Here is a 24444-nt window from a genome sequence, read left to right as displayed (position 1 = left end):
TGAACAACGTCGCTTTGGCCGAGTGGTTAAGGCGTGTGCCTGCTAAGTACATGGGGTTTCCCCGCGAGAGTTCGAATCTCTCAGGCGACGTTTCGATAGCTTTTTATCAGGTTTCCTAGTATTTTTATTAAAATGATATTCTAATTTTAATTGATAAACAGCACTGAAATGACATAAAAAATAACAAATTTTATCCAAAAGAATTAATACGCCTCGTTGAAGCATCTCCTGAGCTAAATAAGGTCCCACTTGTTGAAAATTTGACATGGCCTTGACAGTAGCTAAGCAATTTTGGTATAACATATATGGTGGTATGAATTATGTTGATTGGTGTCAAATGGATTGGCGTTCAACAAGGGTCTTTGTCTATAGTTTTTCAAATTGCTTCTTCTCGAATGCTTTGTTCAAAGTTGGTGATTTCTTGTCCATGCTGAAGGGTCATACTCAGTGTCAAGAAGTTCCCATAATTCCTTTTTTCTCATCTGTCGGGCATTGTTGTTGTGATTAATAGGAAAAGGCCATAACCGATCAGCTTCTGTCTCTTCTATTTTAGTTTTTCCATGATGTTTTGATTGAGTATGTAGCCATATGCTATCTAATTCATTTGCTAGGATACCAATGTGCTATCTCTTTCATAACTGGGCTAATCATACATGTCTTGAAGCTAATCATATATTTTTCTATCATAACTAAGCATAGTCTTAGGCATTCATGATGCTTTTTGCACATTTTCCTCATAGTTCAAGATTTCATAATGGTTCAAAATTCATGTACTCGATCATTTTTAATATTAAATTGATGAAAACTAAACGCTGTAATTAAAGTATTTCAAGAAAACAATTGGAGGGTTTTACTGAATTTAAAGCTAAACTATCTTCCTTGTCCCGTTGTCCTTTGTTGCTCGAAGACTAATGTTATTTGCATCATCCATCAAGTGGATGTAATGTAAGTTAAGCAGCAATAATCACCAGTCTAGCTGTGAACACAATGCTATGAAACCTGACAGCTGGTAATGGTCGAATGTATTGTATTTAGCTTGTCACCACTTACCTATTTTAACTTTAGTTTAACATAATAATTTTCAATGAAAATGAAGAAAGTTAGGACTTATAATGAAAAATAAAATGAGATAAAATATAATAAAATTACAACACTTTGGTTTAAATAAATTAGGATAAATTAAAGTAAACTTTTTTTATATACATATATATTTTAAATAGATGGATTAACAAAAAATTACAAGATAGATCTTTCCATTTTATCTTATAAGACCAAAATTAGGGAGGTGGGGGGGGGGGCAGCAAAGTATTTGATAGAATAAAGATAATAAATTTCAACTTATTTTATTTTAATTAGTAATTAATATTATTTCATTATAATCAGCGTTAATTAAAAATTTCTTTTTATGTCTGAGTATATTTTGTATCTGATACGATTACTTTTTTAAAATATAACAAACACATTTTTTTTTATCTCTTTAAATAAATTTGTTTCTTTATGCATAATCAACAATTTAATTCTAATAATTGAATTATAGCATAGTCTGATATAATAAGGGAATTTTCTTGTATTACATTGAGATTAAGAAGTTAGCAATATAAACTTCTAATTTATGTAGGATTTTGTAGGCTTATTTATATATATATATATATATATAGAGAGAGAGAGAGAGAGAGAGAGAGAGAGAGAGAGCAATTAGATAAACAAACAATAAAAAAATAATAAACTAATTTAAGAAAAGTTACTCTGATATCATTTAACATATTAGAAGTTTACTATAAATATTTTTCCCGTTTTCCCTTAATCTTTCAAGGCTGTTTTTGTAATTGCATTGTGTAACTTTGTTAGCACAAATTGAAAATTTTTTCTTAAAAAAATTTCATTAAAGAGTTTTGTAAATTGAGTTAACTGAGTTTTGAAACTGACAAATTTTAAATCAATTAAGCTTCAAATAATTTACATTTAGATAATTTAATTAAATAATTCTAATTTAATCAACTAATTATAAATTATATATTTTCAGTTGAGTTTAGCAAAGAGTGTCTAAGTTTTGTGCGATATTTTCTTGACTTTGACCCGGGCAAGATACCAAACTTGACTAGAACGGTTCAAAAAAATCAATTGCCATGTAATAAAAAGGAACACGATAATTAGAAAAATAATAATTAATCATTAATTTGTACCTGTCTGACGGAAAAAATAAAACGCAGAAAAGCGTTTGGTGGGAGAAATAATGAGCAATGAAGATTGCAGGTGTTATGGTGACGGTAATCGGTAAATACGGGTAACTCCAGCACTGCGTAACGGCTTTCTCAGTTTCTGATCCTCACTCCATTTTCTCCCTCTACATTCTCTCTCCGCATTTCACATTCCAAAATTGGAGCAGAATCCGAATCGCTTCGAAAGCGAATTGTGTTGCTGGATCCATCTGCATCTGAACGATCTTTGAGTTTCGCCGGCGAAGAGGGTGACGGTGGTTCCGCTCTCTCCCGGCGGCGGATCTGAACGGAGATGGCGTTGTCTGGCATGAGAGGTCTCTCCATCTTTATCAGCGAGATCCGAAATTGCCAGAACAAAGAGCAGGAGAGGCTCCGCGTCGACAAGGAGCTCGGCAACATCCGAACGCGCTTCAAAAACGACAAGGTTTGGGTTTCTAACTAGCTTTTTGTTGCTTTCTCCAACCTTACGTTTTATCGGAATCGGAATTCGAGTTTGTATGGTCAATGCTTGTCGTCGTTTGCGCGCGCAATTGGAAATTGTTGTGGACGGATGTTTAATCACGTTTTGCAATGTTGAGAACGTGTATACTTGACTAGAAAGTTACAGTTACGTGAACAATCACATGGTGATGTGTGCTTTTATGAGACAACAGTACTCATGGTTACTTGTGTATTGTGAAGTCTATAGACAGATCAGCAATTTTCTCATCCTTTCAGGTGCATGTTGAGTGTACTGTTGGGTCCATGATTGGTTGAATTATGTTCACTTATCATGTCCCTTTGGCGGCTTAATCCAGGTTGATACGGAATGCCAAGTGTCAATTATTTAATACTTTGTTCTTGGGCATTAGTATACTTGATGTTGACTGCTACGAATTGTTTGATGAGCATGTAACTGGTTCCCTAAAATGATTGAAAAATTTTATTGGTGATGCCTTGAAGTTCGTCTTTGTTTACCACTGCACTTGAGTTGATTTGTTTTCGGTATACTAGAACTAGAGAGTCAATGCAATTTATTTTCCCCGTATTCTTTTATTTTTGGTCAACAATTTCTCCGGATTCAGTTAAATGCTTTAGAAGCAGTAATAGTCTTTTTTATTGCCAGTGCTGATTGATAAATCCTTTTTTTTTTTTTTGGGTTTTTGCACATGATAAATGTCTTTGCAATACATATATATAAATTTTATCCTTTTTTGTTTCAATATTTAGGGCTTGACACCATATGAGAAAAAGAAATATGTTTGGAAAATGCTTTACATACATATGCTTGGCTATGATGTGGATTTTGGTCACATGGAAGCTGTTTCTTTAATATCTGCTCCAAAGTATCCAGAAAAGCAGGTAAATATTTTATACTTTTACACATTTCTAAAATGACTTGTTGCTGCCCCCTCCCTATTTCTTGTAAAGTGTCATTTCAGCTAGTTCAAATGTTTACATAGCAGAAATAATATATTTGGGGTGAAGAAGGAATTCTAATTTTGTATTAACTGATTACAGGTTGGGTACATTGTGACATCGTCTCTGCTCAATGAAAATCATGACTTTCTGAGATTGGCAATAAACACTGTGCGCAATGATATTATTGGTCGCAATGAAACGTTCCAGTGCCTAGCATTGACCATGGTATGGTAATGGAAAAAATGTAAACCTTTCTGAGGCCTGCTCTTGTCTTTATGTTAAATTTTATTAATTCTACTGCAGTTTTTCTCTTAGTATCTCAATGTAAGCCCAAGAAAGAGGAAAACTTTCTCTTTGTATATTGCCATCCTTTATTTTGGTGTTTGAACTGAAAATTTTTACGTAGGAATATGGGCTTGGAATGCAACAAATATATAACTCATGAAAGTTATTGTGCTTTGAGTTTCCAGCTGTGAATTTCTGCATTTATTAAATTACAGATGCTGAAAAGTCTAGCTACTTCATTATTCTTCCTTAAGAAATAAATCTTTGCTGATGGAATGCAAGTACCTAGTTAATCAGATTAAATATGATTATATTTTAAATACTTACTGTAAACTTCCCCTCTTTTATTTTTCCAATTTCATTCTTGGCACTTTATTGATTCAATGTATTTAAGTTTTAGTTTTCAACTACTTGGATAGAAGATCTATGTGAGATATAGCTCCCGAACTTTAATTATTGAACATTTCATATACTGTGGAATGTTCTCATTATGTCCTGTTAAAGTGTGACAGATTAAAGTACCTTTTTAAATACATTTAAATGTTGGAATAGATATTAAGAGCATTTAGTGGAGCTATAATTGTTTGTAGACCTTAAACTTTACACTAATTAAACTGCCATCCTTAATGTTTTTATGCTGTAGGTTGGAAATATTGGTGGGAGAGAATTTTCCGAGTCCTTAGCACCTGATGTACAGAAATTGCTGGTAAGAAATTATGCATTATCATTAAATAGGTGGTGTAATTTGAAAATACTTGATCTTGACTATATTTTCTGATATAGACATCTAGCAGCTGCAGACCACTTGTGAGAAAAAAAGCTGCTTTGTGTTTGCTGCGACTATACAGGAAAAACCCTGACGTTGTCAATGTAGATGGGTGGTAAATTTGAATGTCACTTGGTAATATTTTGTTTTCCCATAATTCTTTCCTTTAAATGTATCTTATTAGTCCTTTACCATATCTTTTAGGGCGGATCGGATGACACAACTTTTGGATGAACGAGATCTTGGTGTTTTGACATCATCTATGAGTCTTCTTGTTGCCTTAGTGTCCAACAATTACGAGGCATACTGGAGTTGTGTTCCAAAGTGTGTCAAAATTTTGGAACGCCTAGCTAGAAACCAGGATATTCCACAGGAATATACTTACTATGGTATCCCATCTCCTTGGCTTCAGGTTTGTGAATTTTATTTTCATCTAAAATATCTGTGACCCTTGGTTTTGCTGACATTTTTGGATGCTATACTTGCAGCTTCCCTTTTAGTGACAACTAAAAGTATAGTTCCTATATTTTAGCAAAATTTCTTTTCTAATGATGTTTAACTTTGTATTATTTGTTGGTTCATTATTGAGATGTGAAGGAAAGCAAAGGTTTCTGTTGTTTTTGTCTCTTAAAGAACTTGGCTTTTGTTCTTAACTTACAAGTCTAATCTTTTGGAGGGTGGAATTTGGGAGCAATTAAAAGGTTAAGATATAAAATGAAATCAAATTCTGCTCGATGATCACGTTCATCACCAAGGGTAAATTGATTTTAATGAAGGTCAAACGTTTGCTCCAAATTTATAGTGAAAACAAGAAAATTTCATAGGTTGAGAATGGTTTACACTTTTCTATTTATAAATATTTTAATCTTATCCTGCAACTTCACTTTAATATAGCTTATCCTGCTCGTGCTTAATGTAGGTCAAAACAATGAGGGCTCTTCAGTATTTTCCCACCATTGAAGATCCAAACACCAGAAGATCATTGTTTGATGTTTGTCATGTCTCATTAACACATAAAAATATTTTTATTTAATTTGTGAACTTTTGTGAACCTTGAATTACTCATTTCAGGTTTTACAAAGGATACTCATGGGCACTGATGTTGTGAAAAATGTGAACAAAAATAATGCATCCCATGCTGTTCTTTTTGAAGCCCTTGCTCTGGTATGTCCACTGCGTGCACTTTATATTCAAGCAACAGAAACAGTTTGATCATGCTTAACATTCTCATTATAGTGATAAATTACTCCATGCAAAAGCTAATTGTTGGTCAAACTAGGTAAAATCTTTAGCAGAATTCCAATGTGTCTTAGATAACGTATGTAGCATTTAGAAATTAGAAAGGAATGCTCTGAACTAGAACAATGCTTGTGTCATTTCTTAGTATTTTCAGTTAGCTCCCTTCTCCCCTTCCAAATTTAGCATGGGAATCTTTGTATCCACAAGCATGTATGCAGTTGATAAGCTCTGTAGCCTGTTGTTTCTACTACTCTAGACACATTGATGACACTTATATATGGATGTTCACAGTGCATTTAGGTAAAATGTGCAACTCATTTGGTGACTATAAGTTCTTTCCTTTTCTTTGTTTGTAAGTTACAATTGTGCATTCTCTATTCGAATTGTCTTATTCAGGTAATGCATCTGGATGCTGAAAAAGAAATGATGTCTCAGTGTGTGGCACTTCTTGGAAAATTTATTGCCGTTCGTGAGCCAAACATTCGATATCTTGGCTTGGTAAGTTGTGGAAATCCAATTGATTTATCCCTATTTATGCTTTTCTTGTCTAACTTTTCTTTTCTTGGGAAGAGCTGATGTGTAGGACTGTGTTACCTAAATATAAATACAATTTTTCTAACATGTGCCTAAAAGCACATAATAAGAACCTATATATTATATATTTTTTATTAAAAATTATCAGCTATCACAAGATTCAATACATTGATATGATATATTAAATGTTACAGTTTTTAATAAAAAGTTACTATTTAATTTTATTGATATTTTATTGTATGCATTTGAACACATTAAAAATCATATATAAATATTATATGGATAAATTAAGAAAACTAAACATTTATTCATAAACCATAAATATTTATTCCTATCACGTTGTATCAAAGTTTAGAAGACTAAAATTTGCTGCCAGAATACATGTAAGAGTTCATAACAATATGCTATTCGGTGCAGGAAAATATGACTAGAATGTTTATGATTACAGATGTACAAGATATCATAAAAGGACATCAAGCTCAGATTATTACATCATTGAAGGATCCCGACATCAGGTTAAATGTGCTTAAATTATTAATCCTTTGTATATCATCGCTGAATTATGTTCAGCTTGCACAGATTTCATTCATAGCTTATAAATATACATATATGTTAAAGTTGTAATTATAAAGGAAAAGATTCCCTTTCATGTAAGTTCTTAAGTCATTAAGTAAAAGGTTGTATTTTATTAGTTACCTCCAAATCCTATTAATTACTGTTGCAGTTTTTCTATCTTATTTAACCAGAAGAATTTGATATGAAATGTAATATTGGGGGTGACCACCATTCTTTTGTCATCTCTTTTGACAAACTAGATTGTTGCTTCTTTTTTTTTATTGTAGTAATGAACAGATTTGTATGCTGCTTTTCTGAGGCCAGCATCTGATATTCATACCTGCTAAACTAGTTTGAACTAAGATGGAAATATGATGTATTATTGTCACGATTCTCTTGTTTGAGGGATTCTTTTATTTTGGTCTTCACTACTATACATTAACTCAGTTGCATTTATTGTTAATTCTAAATATCTTGCAGAAGTATTAGGTAGTATTAGAAATCTACCAGAAAGGTCTCAGATAAATAGTTAATTCCTTTGTTCTTGACATCATTCTTTGTTGAATCTAGTATTTCTAACTGGCATTGATTTATGCTCAGTATTCGGAAGAGAGCTCTAGATTTGCTTTATAGCATGTGTGATGTTTCAAATGCAAAGGATATAGTTGAAGAACTACTGCAGGTATGAAGCTAGATCCAGCTTGAGATTTTGGGAATATATCTGTATAGCTTACCCTTTGCTGCCATAAAGAGAGAGAGAGAATGGCTTTTATAGGTGAACCACAAAATGATTACTTTGAAGTTTGTATTGTTTTGTAGTACCTCAGTACAGCAGAGTTTGCTATGCAAGAAGAATTATCATTGAAAGCAGCTATTCTTGCTGAAAAGTTTGCACCAGATCTTTCATGGTAATGCTATACCTAAATGTTCACATTGCTGAAGTATATTACATCTGGCATTTGATCAACCTTATGTTTTCTGCAGTTGTTGACATTAGTTTTGACATTTCTAAAGACAGCAATGTTGGAACTGGCAATTGTCACTAACACTAAAAAAGAGCTTACTGTTGGACTATAATTTATATAAGAATGAATTATGTTACTGCAACAGATATCCATCATTGAGTACTCTTTTGAACATAAATTTTAGGCTTTTGCAACTGCTGTTGTCTTGTGTATAGCTGCTAAACTACCCATATAGGTTACATTCGGAGGTGTTGATTATTATAATTATATAGCAATAGCACCTAATGTACCAAGGACAAGGACTTGGACTACTTTGGATGGTTAATTATTTTTTAAACTACCAATGTATGTTGATTTCTTTATTGGAATAACATGCTGGAGGTTAAAGTTTCTAGCATTGCTACTGTTGGATTGGGTAGTTTTTTCTGGCTTTTATGTGGTTGGGCAAATGGTTACTTCTGAGGCAGGAAGAGTTCCACTGTCATAAATGTGGTTGGGTATTCTTTTTCTCCAAAAAAAAGAGTATACTTTGGGAATGGATAGTTTTGTTAATTTATTTTTGTTTGGATTTTTTTCCATCTTGCTTTGAAGGTTTTTTAGAAGATGCTCTATACTCTTATTGAATAAAGCAAGATAACAATATGATTCAAAATAACAGATGGCCTATTAGTTTTTACTTATGCATAGAGCCAAAATATATGATTACTGGAACTTTGTGTCCTTTTTGATCATAAACTGTAAATCATTGAATTTGGAACATTTTCTGATGGCTGGAAAATGTATTTTGTCAGTATTTGATAGAATAAACTTGTAGTTAAATAATTGCCAAGTCATCATGGAACCAACATTGATATTACACATATATTGATATCATACCATGTCTATTTTACAGGTATGTTGATGTGATTCTTCAATTAATTGACAAGGCTGGGGAATTTATTAGTGATGACATCTGGTTTCATGTTGTGCAATTTACTACAAACAATGAAGACCTACAGGTAGGTTTGAAGTTTGTAGCAACTATTTTTCTTGTTCCTCTTATACACTCATCATCAGGGACCTTTTATGTCATTGATCAGCCATATGCTGCGGCAAAAGCACGAGAGTATCTTGACAAACCTGCCATACACGAAACAATGGTTAAGGTATGAGTGCTTTGATCATCCCTCAATAATTTTCAATTAGTATTAGTGGATATTGTATAAGATTTATCTTCTAATGTATCATTTAGTGGTAATGGTTTCTAAATTATAGAATGTGCTTGGAAGGCATTTACTCATATTAGAGCAAGATGGCTTACATGTTCATGAGGAAGTCAGAATATGAGAAAAATAGGTTTGTTTGAACTGTGTTTGGCCACTCCCCTGCCTTAACAGGGAAGGGGTGGGTTATTACTGTAATCATTCATATGTCTTCACCTAATTGCTTAAGCTTATGGGAGACTTGGTCCTTGACTATCATACGTGGCATTGTCTACACTTCAAGCCAACAGGCCATTGCATGGAGGGGCATTAGAGATGTAGAATTATTCATTTGCCTTCTTAAGCTTTAAGCCTATGATTAGTTCTTGATAGAAGGCAAATAAAAAGTAGCAAACAACCAAAGCTTTTCACGCAACATTTTGAATTTTGCCTCAGCCTTGCATTTGTTGAATTAGTCATTAGTTATTAGTGCTTCCATTGTAAATTTTGTTTGCAGGTTTTTATGCCTGTCAAAATCTCTTTACAATATTTCCCTTCATTATCAGTTAAAATTTTCTGGTGCCAAAACTAAAACCATCGAGAGAAGTACAGTACTGGAAAACATTGTAGTTAGATTTGATTGTTAATTTTTTTTTTCTGTTTATTTATGAATTTTCCTTTGTATTGTTATATTTACTGTCACAATTAATTTTTATTTTATCAAATCACTCGGATGTAGCATGAGGTCTGATTTTAGTCCAGTATGGAGTTAATATATGTATCTCATCTCCATATGCTTCAACAGGTTAGTGCATATATCCTTGGAGAGTTTGGACACCTTTTAGGGAGACAACCTGGGTGTAGTCCAAAGGAAATATTTAACATTATACATGAGAAGCTTCCTACTGTATCGTAAGGGGAATCGCACCATATGCCTCAATTTATTGCTGGATCTCATTTAGTTTGGATGCCTTATGAGACATGCTTTATTTTCAGGACTTCTACTATTCCTATTCTCCTCTCAACATATGCTAAAATTCTTATGCACACTCAACCATCAGACCCTGAACTACAGAATCAGATATGGGCAATATTTAAGAAGTAAGATTTACCTCTGCAATTTATATATATGTATTTCTCTATGGTTTGTCTTTACACTGTAGGTTCTTCTAACCCATATTCTAATACCTTAGATATGAGAGTTGCATTGAAGTTGAGATACAGCAACGAGCTGTTGAATATTTTGCATTGAGTAGAAAAGGTACTGCTTTAATGGATATATTGGCTGAAATGCCTAAATACCCTGAGCGGCAGGTATTTTTGCTGTATTATTTCAGAGCCAGCTCGTCTACAATTTCATTTGATCAGTTTATTCATCTATGAGGTGCAACACTCATGGGTTTCTCTTCTTTTCATTCAGTCTGCATTGATCAAAAAGGTGGAAGATAATGAAGTTGATGCTGCAGAACAAAGTGCAACTAAGTTGCGAACCCAGCAGCTCTCTCAAACATCAAATGCTTTGGTGGTAACTGACCAATGTCCTGCTAATGGAACTCCACCTATCAGCCAACTTAGTCTTGTAAAAATACCCAGCCCCAACACAAGCAGCAATGTGGTTAGTTCTTTCCACCTGCACCCTTTTTTATGTTTTGTCTTTTACTGTGCCATTGTTGTCAACATTAGATGGGTCACTAACTCGCTATATATATCACTACCATTTACATTAGGTGAAAAATGGTTCCTTCTTGTGCTTCTTTGTTTGATTACTTCATTTTTATTCAGGATAATCATTCAACAAATCAAAGTTTATCCCATGAAAATGGGACTTCGAGTAAACTAGATTCTCAATCTCCCCCTGCTGATCTCCTTAGTGATATCTTGGGTCCTTTGGCAATTGACGGCTCTCCGAGTAGCAGTGTCCACCCGCAACCAAATACAAATTCGGGAATGGAAGGTGCTGTGGTTGAACCTCTATCAGCCATAGTACCTGCTGGAGAGCAGGCCAATTCTATGCAGGTACTTCATTGATTTAGGGTCCATTTATTTTAATCTTTGGTGGAATTGATTTTGAAAAAATTGATTTGTATTTGAGTATGATACTCCTTACCATCCTATTTATAAGAAACAACTATCCCTATTTTTTGTGTCTAAAATATAAGAAACAAAGATACTTTTTCAAATACATTAACTATTAAATTATATTTATACCCTTTGTTAAGATGTTCAGTCCTGTTGGGTCCACTCATACAGATGTCCAGTCTTGGACATGAAGGGGTGTGTTAAAATGTCTTACATTAGTTAAGAATGGAGAGAGAATACTTTTTATAAAGGTTAAGATAGTCCTCCTCCTATAAGCTAGCTTTTAGGAATGAGTTAAGCCTAAATTTCTTAACACCCTTATTTATTGTTAAATTTATATTATGAAGATACTCACTTATTACTCAGTTGTGGATATTGTCATTCATTTAATGAATGAAATATTAATTTGATCATTTATTACCTTGGTTATTTTAAGAATACACTTTAAATTTATAACATATAACTACTTTTTCATAGTCTTAATGAATACTCTTGCTTTATCCAATGTGTTCTATCAGCCATGGAAGGTGCCATTATCGGACTTTTGAATTCTGTTTGTAGGTTAATAGTCAATAGAGCCATATGTTATTATATTACTTTTATTTTCTTTTGCACAAGTAATTAAGGTTCAGGATAAATCATGTTAATTTTTTTGTCAATACTATTTCCTTGAATGAATAATTATCATAGACTGTTTAGCATGCCTCTCCTTACTCCTAGACTCCATTTCTCCATTGTTCAACACAAATTGTACGCATTGGAAAATAATAAATTTCACCCTTTGTATGTGCAGCCCATTGGAAATATAGTTGAAAGATTTCATTCTTTGTGCTTGAAGGATAGCGGTGTTCTATATGAGGATCCTTACATTCAGGTTTTTCTTCATTTTTCTCCAATAGTATTGAATCTTGATGGTTTTACTTTATTCAAGTCATATATACTTGCAACTTACTTACACAGACCTATTATTGACATTTTAAGTTAGGTTCAAGCTTATCTTAGATTTCTTGTGTTCCTAGGTTTGTCAATATTTATGTATTTGCTACAGATTGGCATTAAAGCGGAGTGGAGAGCTCATCATGGGCGTCTGGTTCTTTTCATGGGGAACAAGAATACTTCTCCTCTTGTCTCTGTTCATGCTATACTATTGCCTCCCACTCATTTGAAGATGGATCTTTCGCTAGTACCAGAAACTATACCTCCCAGGGCACAGGTCAGGAACAGTTGTTATTATCAACTATTTATATTTTTGTTAGTGTTGTTTAAATATTTCCTTTTTTTGGTTGCATAGGTGCAATGTCCACTAGAAATCATTATTCTGCACCCAAGCAGGGACGTAGCTGTTATTGACTTCTCCTTCAAGTTTGGTAACAATATGGTACATAATTTAAACCTGTGTTTTATGTCCCTAACTTGACAAATCACTGTGATTCTTTCCCTCTACCAGGATGGATCAATCAACACTGTTAACATTTACTGCTACTGCATAAAACCAAGTACACGAAAAGAGCTCAGTCCATTGCAACTTTATATTGCATCAAAACAAATTATCTCGAGAAATGTCTCTAATTCTCACACAGAATCTGAAACCTTTATCATATTGATTTTGCTTAAAGGTCCAATTGAATAATGGGAAGTACTTCATCAAGGCTGTGATTTAGTGCAATTTTTGCCTATAGAAAATTGTTGAGGAAATTGAAATATCGCCAACATGATTGTAATATAAGATTTAAAATTTCAAGTGTAAAGTTTAGAAAAATAGTAAATTTTTTTACATGCAACAATTATGAACCCCTGTACTCAGAGTGACTGCATTCTCATCTGTCCTTTCATAGATCAATGCCAAACTTCGCCTTCCAGCTGTCCTAAACAAGTTTCTCCAGCCTGTAGCTGTATCTGCTGAAGAGTTTTTCCCTCAATGGAGATCACTTACTGGACCACCTTTAAAGCTTCAAGAGGTGGTATGTGTTCTGCATTACAAGTTTGTATATTTGGTTAAATGTGAATTCTGAGCAAGTCAAATTCAATATTGCTAATATCTTTCATTGATTGGCTGTATTGTTTATGATTAATGTCATAGGTTCATTTTGTTGATTTTGCAGGTTAGGGGTGTTAGACCACTTCCACTGCTTGAAATGGCGAACTTATTCAACAGTTACCATTTGACTATTTGCCCAGGGCTTGTATGATATTTTTGAAGTTCTTTTTTACTTTTGTTTATTTTCCTGTCAATTTTTTAGCACCTGTTTATTTATTTATTTATTTTTTCTTACTATCAATCTGCCTTTAGGACCCCAATCCGAACAATCTTATTGCAAGTACAACATTCTATTCAGAAAGTACAAGGGCGATGCTCTGTTTAGTAAGTATATATCTTGAACCACGTACTACGATGTGGTTCCTGCTAGGAGTATGATCTACAATTCTTGAAGTAATCTGTTCTATGAAAATGAAGCAAAATCAAAGAAAACAATTTTCACGTCCCTACTTCTAAGAGATCATAAATGATAATTTTATTTGAGAATCAGTAATGGTTTTTTAATTAAGCACCTACATGTGCAGACAGACAGGGATGGGATATGGGATACTTTTTCTTTGACTGTCAACACAAACTCTAGTTTTGTTATTAGATTAGTTATGCATTCATAGTTGAACTTAGTAACGATGATGATGATGTATTTGTACGATTGTGTTTAGTGTAGCATATTAAGAGCTTGTAACTCTTTTTTGTTCAGTAAGTTATAAGAGTTGTGTTTAGTGTAGCATATTAAGAGCTTGTAAATCTTTTTTGTTCAGTAAGTTACAAGAGTTGTTTGATAAAAATAAAAAAAGACGAAGAAAACGTATAACTTTTGAAAATTACTCTAAATAACATTCAGCTTATTCGAAAATAACTACCAATACTTTTCCCATATTTACCCTGAAACTTTAAACAAATTACAGTCACATATAACGACTACAAGTTATAATTTTTTAACCAGTTTTACTAAACTTAACCTGTATCATGAATTGATACGTGTTAATCTTTGAAACCCGAGTTGTTTTAACATCTATTTAAATGGTCAGATAAGAATTGAAACGGATCCAGCAGACAGAACCCAGCTGCGAATGACGGTTGCTTCAGGAGATCCCACACTAACGTTCGAGTATGTGATTTATCTTATTATGAGAAACTGTTAAATATAGATTCTACAGGATTTAGATAATTCTGACATCGGTTTGCAGGTTGAAGGAGTTTATCAAGGAACAACTAGTCAGGATCACCGCAGCAACGCATACACCTACACAAGAACCACCAATGGCACAACAAGCCATTTCTCCAGAAGCATCGACGGACCCTGGGGCAATGTTGGCTGCACTTCTGTGACATTATAAAGGTGAACGATGGATGTTCAGTACACACTCGTAATTGTAAACATGATTTCTCACAAGCCAGCGGATTGGTTATACAGAACCATATGAGCAAGAGCCTTCGGAATTGAGGGTGAGTTATAATTTGTTGCCCGTTGTGTGTTTGATTTCTCTGGTTTAATCGGCATTTTGAGATTCTTTCTGCACAAAATGGCTGTCCATGAACTCCGATTTTACTTGGGCGAGGGTTTAATTCTTATAATTTCACCCATTCCTCTTTCAATGGATTGTTTATAGTGTGTGCACATAATACATGTAAAATATTGCCTCGTATAGAACGAACTGTAATAGATCTTTTTATTCTCTAATTTGTTTCAATAATAGAATGGGGTTATACATATTTCAAGCTTATTTTTTTGTTTCACATTTTTCTTGCTTTCCAATGCTGAATTATTGGATTAGTAGACAAAAATGAATCTAAGACTTATTAACACTAAAATTTGCCAAGTAACCAATGCGAATTAACGTTGACAATTGCAATCCAGCTGCATGGCTACAGGAACATTAATTCGCTCGGCACACGAGCGGGTAAATGACAGATCATTTATAACATCTAATAATCAAGCAGATAATAATAGACCGGCAGATACTTGAAAATTGCACTGATTTTAAGCATTTTTACTTCGATTGAATATGAATGCAGTATAGAAGCTTCTTTTTAAATTGAGTGAAGCTTCTTAATTTCGACCGAACTCAAAAAAATTGAGAATTTTAATCTATACAAATAATGTTTCAGATAAGCATTGTTAAAAAAAAAACATGCCTATCTCAGATCAGAGCTGAATTATGTAGATTGTGAAATGGGAAAAACAATACCATATGCGACTGGGGAATAAAACAGCCGATAAACCACGGATATCCGAGCGCATCAACCAAAACCATCGACTGCCGGTTTAAAATCATACCTTATCTTTCGATCGAAAAATCTGGGGTCCACTAAACACCCAGAAAACAGCAAATCATTCCAACGGCAACCCGCAAGCCAATTAACCTCTGAAAGTGCTAGACATAAACTTGCCTCAAGGTTGTAACATTCATTGCCCAGCTTGCATGATTATTATTACAAATGTTCTCAAGGACTCACCACCTCCGCCAAGAGAACGAGCAAAAATTCAACAGCCAAAGCTTAACAGGATGAAACGTCAATCAGCTTATTCCCATTCCCGGCAGTTCCCACACCTCCAACTTCCAAGCCTAGATGGTGATTCGACCCAAGGCGAACATTGGCTGTGAATCATAATCCCACAAATTTCACAACAGAGATCAGGTGCTGGTTCCATTTGTGAACATCTCCAACAACAATAGCCGGTGTCTTGTAAGGAATATGCAGGTTCTGATTTATCAACTAAACTAAAATCTCCACATTCTTCAGGAACAAGGGTACAAGAATTTTCCAAATATCCTGTCAAGTCCCCAGACACATCAACTCCCTCAAACTGACTACTATCATCTGGGTGCAGCAGTTCAGTCACAGAGAAGTAGGTATGGGGTTCAAAATCCATGTCAGCAAAATTTACATTTTCAGAGTCATTCGGCAACTTGCTGTCAAAGGGCACAGCTGTGTCAGATTCTAAAGCTGATGACAACTGTGCAGGTGTAGCCAGATTACCTGCGTCACTGTATATTGAGAATTCAGCATGCAAAGGTATATCACCAAAAGAACCATCACCATCCCCCTCATGCTTAACATGCCTTCTCACTGGCAGTTTCTGAAGCCCTGACCCAGAGACACTGTTCCAGTCAACATCCCCATTAAACCTAGGTTCTGTTATCAGCTGAACACTTGAAAGAGAGAAAAGAAGAGGATCATCCTCCCCAGGAAAGACAGGAGTAGCGGGTTCACACTCTCTCATATCAGAAAATGTTCCAGAATCAGAATCTGCTCCAGAATGCTCTTTCTTTGAAGCCCTTGTGCGTGACTTCTTGCCCTCTTGTCTCTTAGGCTTCAAGTCAGAGTATGGACAAACAGGCGACTTTATCCTGCGACATTTGCAACATTTGAAGCCCAACACACTAGAAATTTTGGATTCTTCAAGTTCAACAGCTTCAGCATGATACCAGTCTGTGAAAACGAAACAAATATCAGATAAATGAATGTAAGCACTTTTACGTTTTATTAATTATTTACTTCATAAAACTTACTTCCACATGTCTCACAGCAAATATACATCAGATCAGACCTATATGGCTTACGACACAAGTGACAAACAGGTTTCAATTGAGGAATGCATGAACCTCCCTTTAAAAGTATGTTTTTGAGCCTGAAATCAATGTCTGTATCCTCATTATTTTTCTTTTTCCATATAATCCCCCAAGAACAATTCTTGCGATGGCTTTTTGCTGCCAAAGTGGAATCAGAAGTAACTTGTTTCATGTCAGAATGACTATCCTTTGTCCTGGTAGAAGTTGATTCTTGTTCATAGCATTTAGCCTTCATTCCCTTCAAAACTGCCACAGGAGTAACCTGTTTCATGTCAGGATTATTAGACTTTGTCCTGGCAGATTTTAGTAATTGATCATAAGATTTAGGCCTAGGTCCCTTCAAAACTGTCCCCGGGTTACTCTCTTGTCCTTGTAGGAGTAAGGGACTGGTTGGAGATTCATTGCTAGTCTCTTTTCGGGCAAGTAACCTGGCATGGTAACATTGTTTGCACGTGGTCAAGTACTCAACTTCATTTGCAGAGATTGCTGAACTTATGGCACAGCCCTCATGACAATACCCTGATAACCATGAGGAACAAAATATTAAAACAAGATACATATATGAAATATAATAATGCAAAAGCTAAGATATCATAACCACATGGTCACATCCTCTGACCACTAGTAACAACCAGCAGAATTTAGTCTAGGATTTTAAATTTCAAACATCAACAAAAAAGTATTGTTTGATTGTGTGCGTAGTGTTAATTATATAGAAAATAATTTATATACAACTCATTAAATAAGAAACTAAACAAGAATCAAATTTCAAGGTTCTCATAAAAACTTAGGGCGGCATGATAAAGTAAAGAAAGAATGATCATGGATTGTTCATGGGTACCTTGACATGCACTACACCTGTGAGCATTCCTGGAATCACAACAAATAGAGATTATGGTCCTTGATAAAACCAGTGTAAAGAGGAAAAATGGGAAGGGAAGAAACAAATTGACAAATGAAGGAGTAACCAAGTTAGTTTAATTACCGAATTAAAACACCCATATGGCATACAGAACATGAGAAAACATCCAAGTTATCTCTCTTGCAGGTAAGGTAAATAAAAATGTCCTTGCAGGCAGCTTTCAACCGCCTTCTATGTGACTCAGATGCAGTACTCTGGTGTTCTTCATCACATGGCACATTTCCATTACCTTCTTCGTACTCTTTTACCAAATATAAAGGAATACGTGTTTCTGAAAACCAATACTTTTCCTTTCCTTCTGGACCCTGCTCGATTTCAACAACATTTTTCATCACTCGAGAAGGAAGATGCTTTTGGCTTCCAAAAGCTATTCCGTAAAGACTTTTTCCCTCAACAAGTTTTTTATCACAAATATTTGCATTTCGAAAAGCAGAAGCTTCAGTCTCTTGACCTTTCCCATCCTGGATGTTCTGCTCTGGACGAATAAGATCACTCCATCTGAGATAAAAATCTAGATATCTGACCTGATGCAAATATTCACCAAGTCACATAGCTTGCAAGATCCAACAAGTCTAACAGCAAAATAAACTAGATAATGCTCGAAATATAACTCAATAAAAATAGGGAACCTGAAGTGCCAGCTGTGATGCATTCCTACTCATTTGAACTGCAACTCTCCAACCAAGCTGTCTACTTCTTTTAGGGATTTCAGAGCCATCAGCATAGAAAATACCAGAAATTTTCCTCAAACCACCTGATGCCCACAAGAAATAGACCATGTTTTTTATTGGCTAACAATTTAAACAACAAAAAAGATTTGACAAATACTAGTCTCCTGGTAAGCATGGAGACAATGAAATTGAAATATTCAATAGGCTTTGAAGGCTCAGCTTAACTTGATTTGAACCTTGATTTATGTGTAACAGAAACATTGAACACACAATATCCAGCTTTAGAGCTCACTGATCATCTCAACTAATTATGTACACATAATACTACATGTTAATTAAAAAATACGATGAATAAAATTAATAATTATTGAAAAATAAAAAATAATTCAAATCAAGCCAAGCTAAATTTTGGATTACGACCTAAATGCAACTCATTGTTGGATCCACCAATTAAAAAAATGAATGTAAGAAGGAAGGAGATCATTGGGCCACTTGAGCCCATTAATGGATGCACTTTTGATGCTTAGAAAGCAAAGTGATCAGTTAGTCAACAATCTGTCAGTTATAACTGACTCTGGTGACTACACGTGGAACCAGAAATTGGCTTGTACAAAAAGGGAAGAGAATGCAAAGTGTGAGTTTATTGTGTGCATTCAGGAAGTTAAGGGGGAGTGCCAGGACTCTCAAAATTCCTGGGCCTTTTCAGTCATGTTCATCTATTTTTCATTCCTGAACTCTTGATAACCCTGGCTCAAAAGGAGAACCTTATTCAATAGAAGTTCCATTTTCACTTCATTTCTCTTCTCTCTTTCCTACATTCCATCACATCTGTTATATAATATGGTTTATAGTAAAATACCTTGACGAGCTGTTTTTCTGATCATGGATTTAGGCAAAACTGCTTTCTGGAATATAAATTTGGTGAATTTGCCACCACGCCACCACACAAAATTTTCAGGGCAACCATCAGCAGTAGCTTCATCAATAGCTGACTGCTTCTTGTAACGCCTTCCACCTGGTGCACGTTTCTGTGTTGTTCCAAGAGTAGATGTAGTACTTTGTATTATGGAAAATTCAACAAGCCAATCATCCATCAACTTAACCCAGTCCCCACAAAAAGCAATCATTCGAATGTTCTCCTCAAGCTGAAATTGAAGTTTTAAAAATTTAGTCATATGGCACAAGCAAGAAATGTCTTGATACAATATTCCTAATACATTCATAACAAAAGGAGATACAACCATTTAGTCACTTGTACAAGAAATTCCTAATACATTCGAATGATACTTTACAGTCCTGAAAAGGCTATATTTAAATTACTAGCCATTTAGTCACTTGTACAAGCGCTGAATTTCATAACAAAAGGAGATACAACCTTTGTTGTCACATTTAGTTCTAAGCGACATCACTTTCAAGTTATCTGTCGTTGGAATTTTGTCATTCAACATCTTTCACCTCATTTGAATCAGTTTAATTGTTCAATATCACGCAATGAACTTAGACTTTAGTTGAGTTAGCCTTGTTTTTCTTATGGCTTTTAGTTTCTTTACTTGGCTTTGCCAATACATCATCAAAAGACAGTATCATATCCAGAAATAGGTCAAATTTTTTAATCAGAACAAGCTTTGAAGATTTGATTATTCATCATAACAATCACACAACAATCAAGTAGCAAGTGCTTGACAGAATGGATCTTGCCTTTCTAACACCTCACATTAATGCCTGGGGAGCTACACATTCAAGGTATTAGAAGAATATAATATTTTGGATTGAAAACATGAAAGTCAAAATAACAAATGCAAATATGGGATAAATGCCATTGTATCATTTGTATGCTGGCAACAGAAAATGAACTATTTGCAGAAACCAAAACACTTCATCAAACAAGTTAGCGTAGCGTACACTCACTTTAAGTAAAAGTGGCTTGATAGCACTGAACGTTGTGGCCTGTTCTACTTGCTTACGCCATTGCCTTCTATAGCTTGCACTTAGGAAGGGCCCAACTACCAAACCACGTAGACATTCCTCCATGTATATAATGTAAGTTGCAATGCTAGGAAGTATTCCGTCTCCACTCCTTATAGGAGAAAAACCAGCAAGGATTTTCATAGCACTTTTTGTGGCACTTATAGCAGCATGATTTAACATGCATCCTCTCTTGCTTGAGATAGGGGCTTTACAAGAAAAACACCAGCCACACCTCTCTCTTGGAACTTCCACAAGCTTCTTTTCAGAACTTGGCCAAAAGAAGCGTGAAGCTGTTAGTGAGAATGCTTTAGCTTGCAAGTAAGTGTTTCCAGATGCAGTTTTCCGCTGATTGTCAGACACATGACCCTCTGACCTAGATTCTTCTGAGGATAAAATGGCAAATTTAGCAGCTGCTGATGCAGCAAAATCACCATGCATATAATAATTAATGTATGACAAGGGTTTATAGGAGAAACCCATGTACCCAGAATCATTAGTAATGTTGCGTTCACACTTCCCAAAACCTATTTGGGTGCTTTCTTTGGTTTGCAAAGAAAAATTTATAGGCATCCCTGTATGATTTGCATGGCCATAATTAATAAATTGGCTGTTTACCAAAGAGCACTTAGCAGGATCTACGGCACTTGACCTATTAACAGAACTTTGATAGTTCACATCAGAATGATAACTAACAGAAACAGAACCAAGATCAGCAGAGATGACAGGCTCCATCCTAGTGTCCTCAGGCAGCTTCATATTCACAGTAGGGCACTCTTTACTGCTAATATTGCCACTGCTTGCAGGAGCAGGACTTTGAGTGGAAACTGATGAAGGATCAAGAGATGGCACCATAACACTATGAACTGAATTCACAGTGGTAAGAGGGTACTCTTCCTTCACCAAACTAACAGGTTTATGATTGCCTTCACCCAGAGGGGGAAGTGATGTAGAGAGAGCTGTCTCTTCCTTTATATTTACTGACTTTACATCTGTTCCAGTTGAAACAGCAAGAGGCAAGAAACTTTCTGGAATGCTCCAATATTGTAACACTGCCATGCAAATATCATGGTAAAGTGGTCTATACTGCATGGGTTCATAAAGCACTTGAAGAACCTTAGGAATGTCATTCTGATTGTAATATTTAAGACGAAATTCATCATTGTCAATATTGAGCCTGCAATTTATCCATTTGAAAGGATCATAAAGATAAACTTCGGAAACTGAAGTGAATCTATGGTGAGATGATGGCTAAGAAAGAAAAAAGATAAAGCATAAATTCAAGTCTAAGGCTTTTTAAAACATGGAACTGAACTTTAAATTTCATTGACTTAGAAATAGCTACAGTACTGATCCAGCATAACAAATGAACCAGTAAAAGCAACTACAAAGATGTTGAACATACACAAGTAAGTGCTCGCAAGTACCCATGAAGAGTTGCCCATACAAATCCTTTCCAAATGTTTCAGCCCCTCGAAGTGATGTGCCCTTCGCAATAGTTGGGCCAGTCATATTAATTTTGCACTCTGGACAATACCAAGGCCCTTCTGGTATATACATTTTCATCACACCAATACACCTTGAATGATAAGCAGAGGGACACCCATCACAACAAAGCAGGGTCCCATCCATACCACAGAGGCGACATTCATCTCCATTTCTATCAACATCGCCATCTTCAGTATTTTCTGTGTCCCTGAGATATGAAATGGAGTTCCCAGGTTGGTTCACAGCATTTGATGCTGAAACTTTTCTTGGCCCAACTTCTGAAGGAATGATATCTTCTGCCTCATAATCATAATCTGTCCCAACCTCTGATTCTTTCCGCAAGTTCATTTCTGATTTTAGCTCCTCAGATTCCAAAACATCATCACATAGAATTTGCAATATCATTAATTTCCTACTTACAGGCATCAAATAATACTCGCCATTAAAAACCTCGTCATAAAATCCTTTCCAGTCAGGTCTGTTTGTGTACCCATTAACTACTAAATACTGAATCACAAAAACAGGCCATGTCAATGTATCAAGCAAGCTCCAATCATTGCACCTGCAAATACATCAAATATAATATATTTTCAACTATAAAAGATCTTGCTGAAAAAGATTAAAACCATTAAGTATAAACAAATTACTTATTCTCGCAATCCTACAGCAACAAAGAAATAAATATAAGCACCTAAGGCATTGTGATGCAAGCTCAGAGCCTTCAGACGAAATGATTTCAAGATGATGCCTCAATGCCCGCAACAGTGAAACGTGAATGGCATCAAACAAAGTGTTTGAAATTTGGCAATTAAGGCACCCAACAAACTCATCCAAAGTAAAAGGCAGTAGAAACAAGCGAATGCTGAATGATCTCAAAAATCCATAAACAGCAAATAGTTGTGAAACACATGGCTCAGGCACACCAATGGTTCCAGACGAAGACGGCAACTGCAATGGTGGAAGTAAGGGTTGAAGTGTCTCAGCATCAGACCCAGAATCCCTATCCCTAAAACCTGCACTTGAGTCACTCGAAGAATCAGCATCCGCATCATCATCGTCACCCTCTTCCTCATCATTTTTACCCAATGACGCACCATTCAATTCACTTGAAACAGGCACATCAACCACAGATTCCTCCTTATTTGCTACAGCAGAGCCCTTCTCAGAAACAGCTTTGACTTTGGCATTATTCCGTGACACTAATTCCTCCAATTTACCTCTCCTCTTTGCTAAATCAATATCAAAATCATCTTCATTGAGAAGAATCCTGCGAACCTCACTACTATCTAAATCCTCAAAATCACCATCCTCGTAATTAACTCTATACAACCCGCACTCGTAATACACAACTTTCCCGAGAAAAAGTCCATTTCTAGGGAACTCTTTCAGCACATTTTTTCCAACTAATGCTATCGATCGTGTCCCCATAGCTTGCTTCTTCGCTTCAGGAGCCAATTTCACATCGTTTTCGTCCTCTTTTCTTCTCCGTTTCCGCGGACGACCCCTCGATCTAACAACTGGCGGTTCCATCGTTCAGTCAGAACGAAAATCGAAACCCTACGATCCTCAAGAGAAAGTGCCTTTGATTTTCCTTTTCAGAAATTTTTTTATTTATAAAAGTCAGGATTAATCAGATCCTGCAAAAGCGTAGAGAGAAAGCAAACACTGATTAAGAAAGATAGTGGAAATGGAAAATGAAGAGTGCCTAAATGAAAATTTAAGAAATGGAAAAATCGAAGTTGGATGATTTGTAAGAGATTGGAAATGAAAGAGAAAAGAGGATTCAAATAGGAAAGCTGAAGACGAAGATTGTGATTATTCAGACACAGAGTGTGAGAAAAGGAAGAAGCAAAATATAAAAAATAAAGAGAGAGAAAGAGATAACCCTAGTGTAAGGAAATGCAGAGCAGAGAAAACAATCGTTTTGGTTTGTTCTGGAAACTCGGTTGCCTAGTTATTTTATTAAGACGATTTATTTGTGTTGACTCGTCGCGAACGAGTTGACGCGCCGAGTCAATTCCTATTCATTGTGTTGTATAAGGAAAACGTTCCATGTATGATGAAGGTAGGTAATCCGTGTTAACAAGCTGGCCACGTGGAAATTTTGAATAGTCAATATTTATGGAATTTATTTATTTTGAACCAAAAGAATACACTGCTTCTAAACATTATGCCCGCGAAAACAGAAGATTCAAAAAAGCATTGCTCCATTTGTTTTTTAATTGATAAATCCACAATAAACTTTTGAACTTAGTTGGAGATGTCTTGCATTACAAGTTACCCCCATACAGAGTAATATTTGGATTCATATTCATTTATCAATCATTATCCCGCAAACTAAAAGAAAATTATATTATAAATAATTGTATTATTATTAATAATATATATATATAATACAACATCATTATTAATGATTTTTTAATTTAAAATTTGTTTTTTTTAAATTGCCGATAGTTTTTTATATTTTATAATTTTAACCATTCATTTTTTAAATTGATGTACTTACATGAAGATTGTTATTTATAATTTTTAAATTTTATTATTATAATTTTAAAAAATTA

General features: G+C 34.9%; 2 protein-coding genes and 1 non-coding gene across 6 annotated transcripts; 2 read left to right on the top strand and 1 right to left on the bottom strand.

The window, feature by feature from the left end:
• Positions 1-8: 8 nt before the first annotated feature.
• On the top strand, positions 9-90 carry TRNAS-GCU. The gene has a single exon. It is a non-coding gene; the product is annotated as a tRNA-Ser (tRNA).
• A 2152-nt stretch (positions 91-2242) lies between these two features.
• LOC113859305 (AP-2 complex subunit alpha-1-like) lies at positions 2243-14979 on the top strand. Of its 4 annotated transcripts, XM_027492110.1 has the most exons (27): positions 2243-2643; positions 3429-3560; positions 3720-3845; positions 4549-4611; positions 4689-4786; positions 4876-5083; positions 5591-5662; positions 5743-5835; positions 6307-6408; positions 6862-6959; positions 7600-7681; positions 7819-7907; positions 8857-8962; positions 9044-9109; positions 9951-10057; positions 10142-10246; positions 10339-10459; positions 10566-10760; positions 10928-11161; positions 12018-12098; positions 12273-12437; positions 12516-12602; positions 13060-13185; positions 13327-13407; positions 13515-13586; positions 14291-14370; positions 14450-14979. In XM_027492110.1, the coding sequence occupies exons 1-27, from the start codon at positions 2512-2514 to the stop codon at positions 14589-14591; spliced, it is 3063 nt and encodes a 1020-aa protein (XP_027347911.1). In that variant the 5' UTR covers positions 2243-2511; the 3' UTR covers positions 14592-14979. The 4 variants fall into 4 exon arrangements, with proteins under 4 accessions (XP_027347911.1, XP_027347914.1, XP_027347912.1 ...); XM_027492113.1 differs by lacking the exons at positions 2243-2643; positions 3429-3560 and having other exon boundaries at positions 3756-3864; positions 14450-14600; XM_027492111.1 differs by lacking the exons at positions 2243-2643; positions 3429-3560 and having other exon boundaries at positions 3789-3845; positions 4697-4786; positions 14450-14600.
• A 251-nt stretch (positions 14980-15230) lies between these two features.
• Positions 15231-23698, bottom strand: LOC113859303 (DDT domain-containing protein PTM-like). Its single transcript, XM_027492109.1, has 9 exons — positions 22575-23698; positions 21801-22445; positions 20339-21572; positions 19290-19575; positions 18389-18513; positions 17823-18283; positions 17679-17707; positions 16778-17356; positions 15231-16697 (listed from the first exon to the last, which is right to left on the bottom strand). The coding sequence occupies exons 1-9, from the start codon at positions 23411-23413 to the stop codon at positions 15787-15789; spliced, it is 5109 nt and encodes a 1702-aa protein (XP_027347910.1). The 5' UTR covers positions 23414-23698; the 3' UTR covers positions 15231-15786.
• Positions 23699-24444: the final 746 nt, after the last annotated feature.

Source organism: Abrus precatorius, unplaced genomic scaffold, assembly GCF_003935025.1.
Source record: "Abrus precatorius isolate BTA unplaced genomic scaffold, Abrus_2018 Scaffold2, whole genome shotgun sequence".
Classification (NCBI taxonomy): domain Eukaryota; kingdom Viridiplantae; phylum Streptophyta; class Magnoliopsida; order Fabales; family Fabaceae; genus Abrus; species Abrus precatorius.
Note: the sequence above shows the minus strand (reverse complement) of the source record. Positions and strands in the feature narration are given on the sequence as shown.

Bases quoted from the DNA above. Each gene is read 5' to 3' on its own strand.
- LOC113859303 (XM_027492109.1), bottom strand. From the start codon at position 23,413: ATGGAACCGCCAGTTGTTAGATCGAGGGGTCGTCCGCGGAAACGGAGA. The intron at 21,573-21,800 runs GTATGTTCAACA...GATAAATTGCAG, and splicing joins ACTTGCGAGCACTTACTTGT to GCTCAATATTGACAATGATG. The intron at 18,514-19,289 runs GTATTTTACTAT...TGTGGGCATCAG, and splicing joins CAGAAAAACAGCTCGTCAAG to GTGGTTTGAGGAAAATTTCT.
- LOC113859305 (XM_027492110.1), top strand. From the start codon at position 2,512: ATGGCGTTGTCTGGCATGAGAGGTCTCTCCATCTTTATCAGCGAGATC. The intron at 7,908-8,856 runs GTAATGCTATAC...TCTATTTTACAG, and splicing joins TTTGCACCAGATCTTTCATG to GTATGTTGATGTGATTCTTC. The intron at 8,963-9,043 runs GTAGGTTTGAAG...GTCATTGATCAG, and splicing joins CAAACAATGAAGACCTACAG to CCATATGCTGCGGCAAAAGC.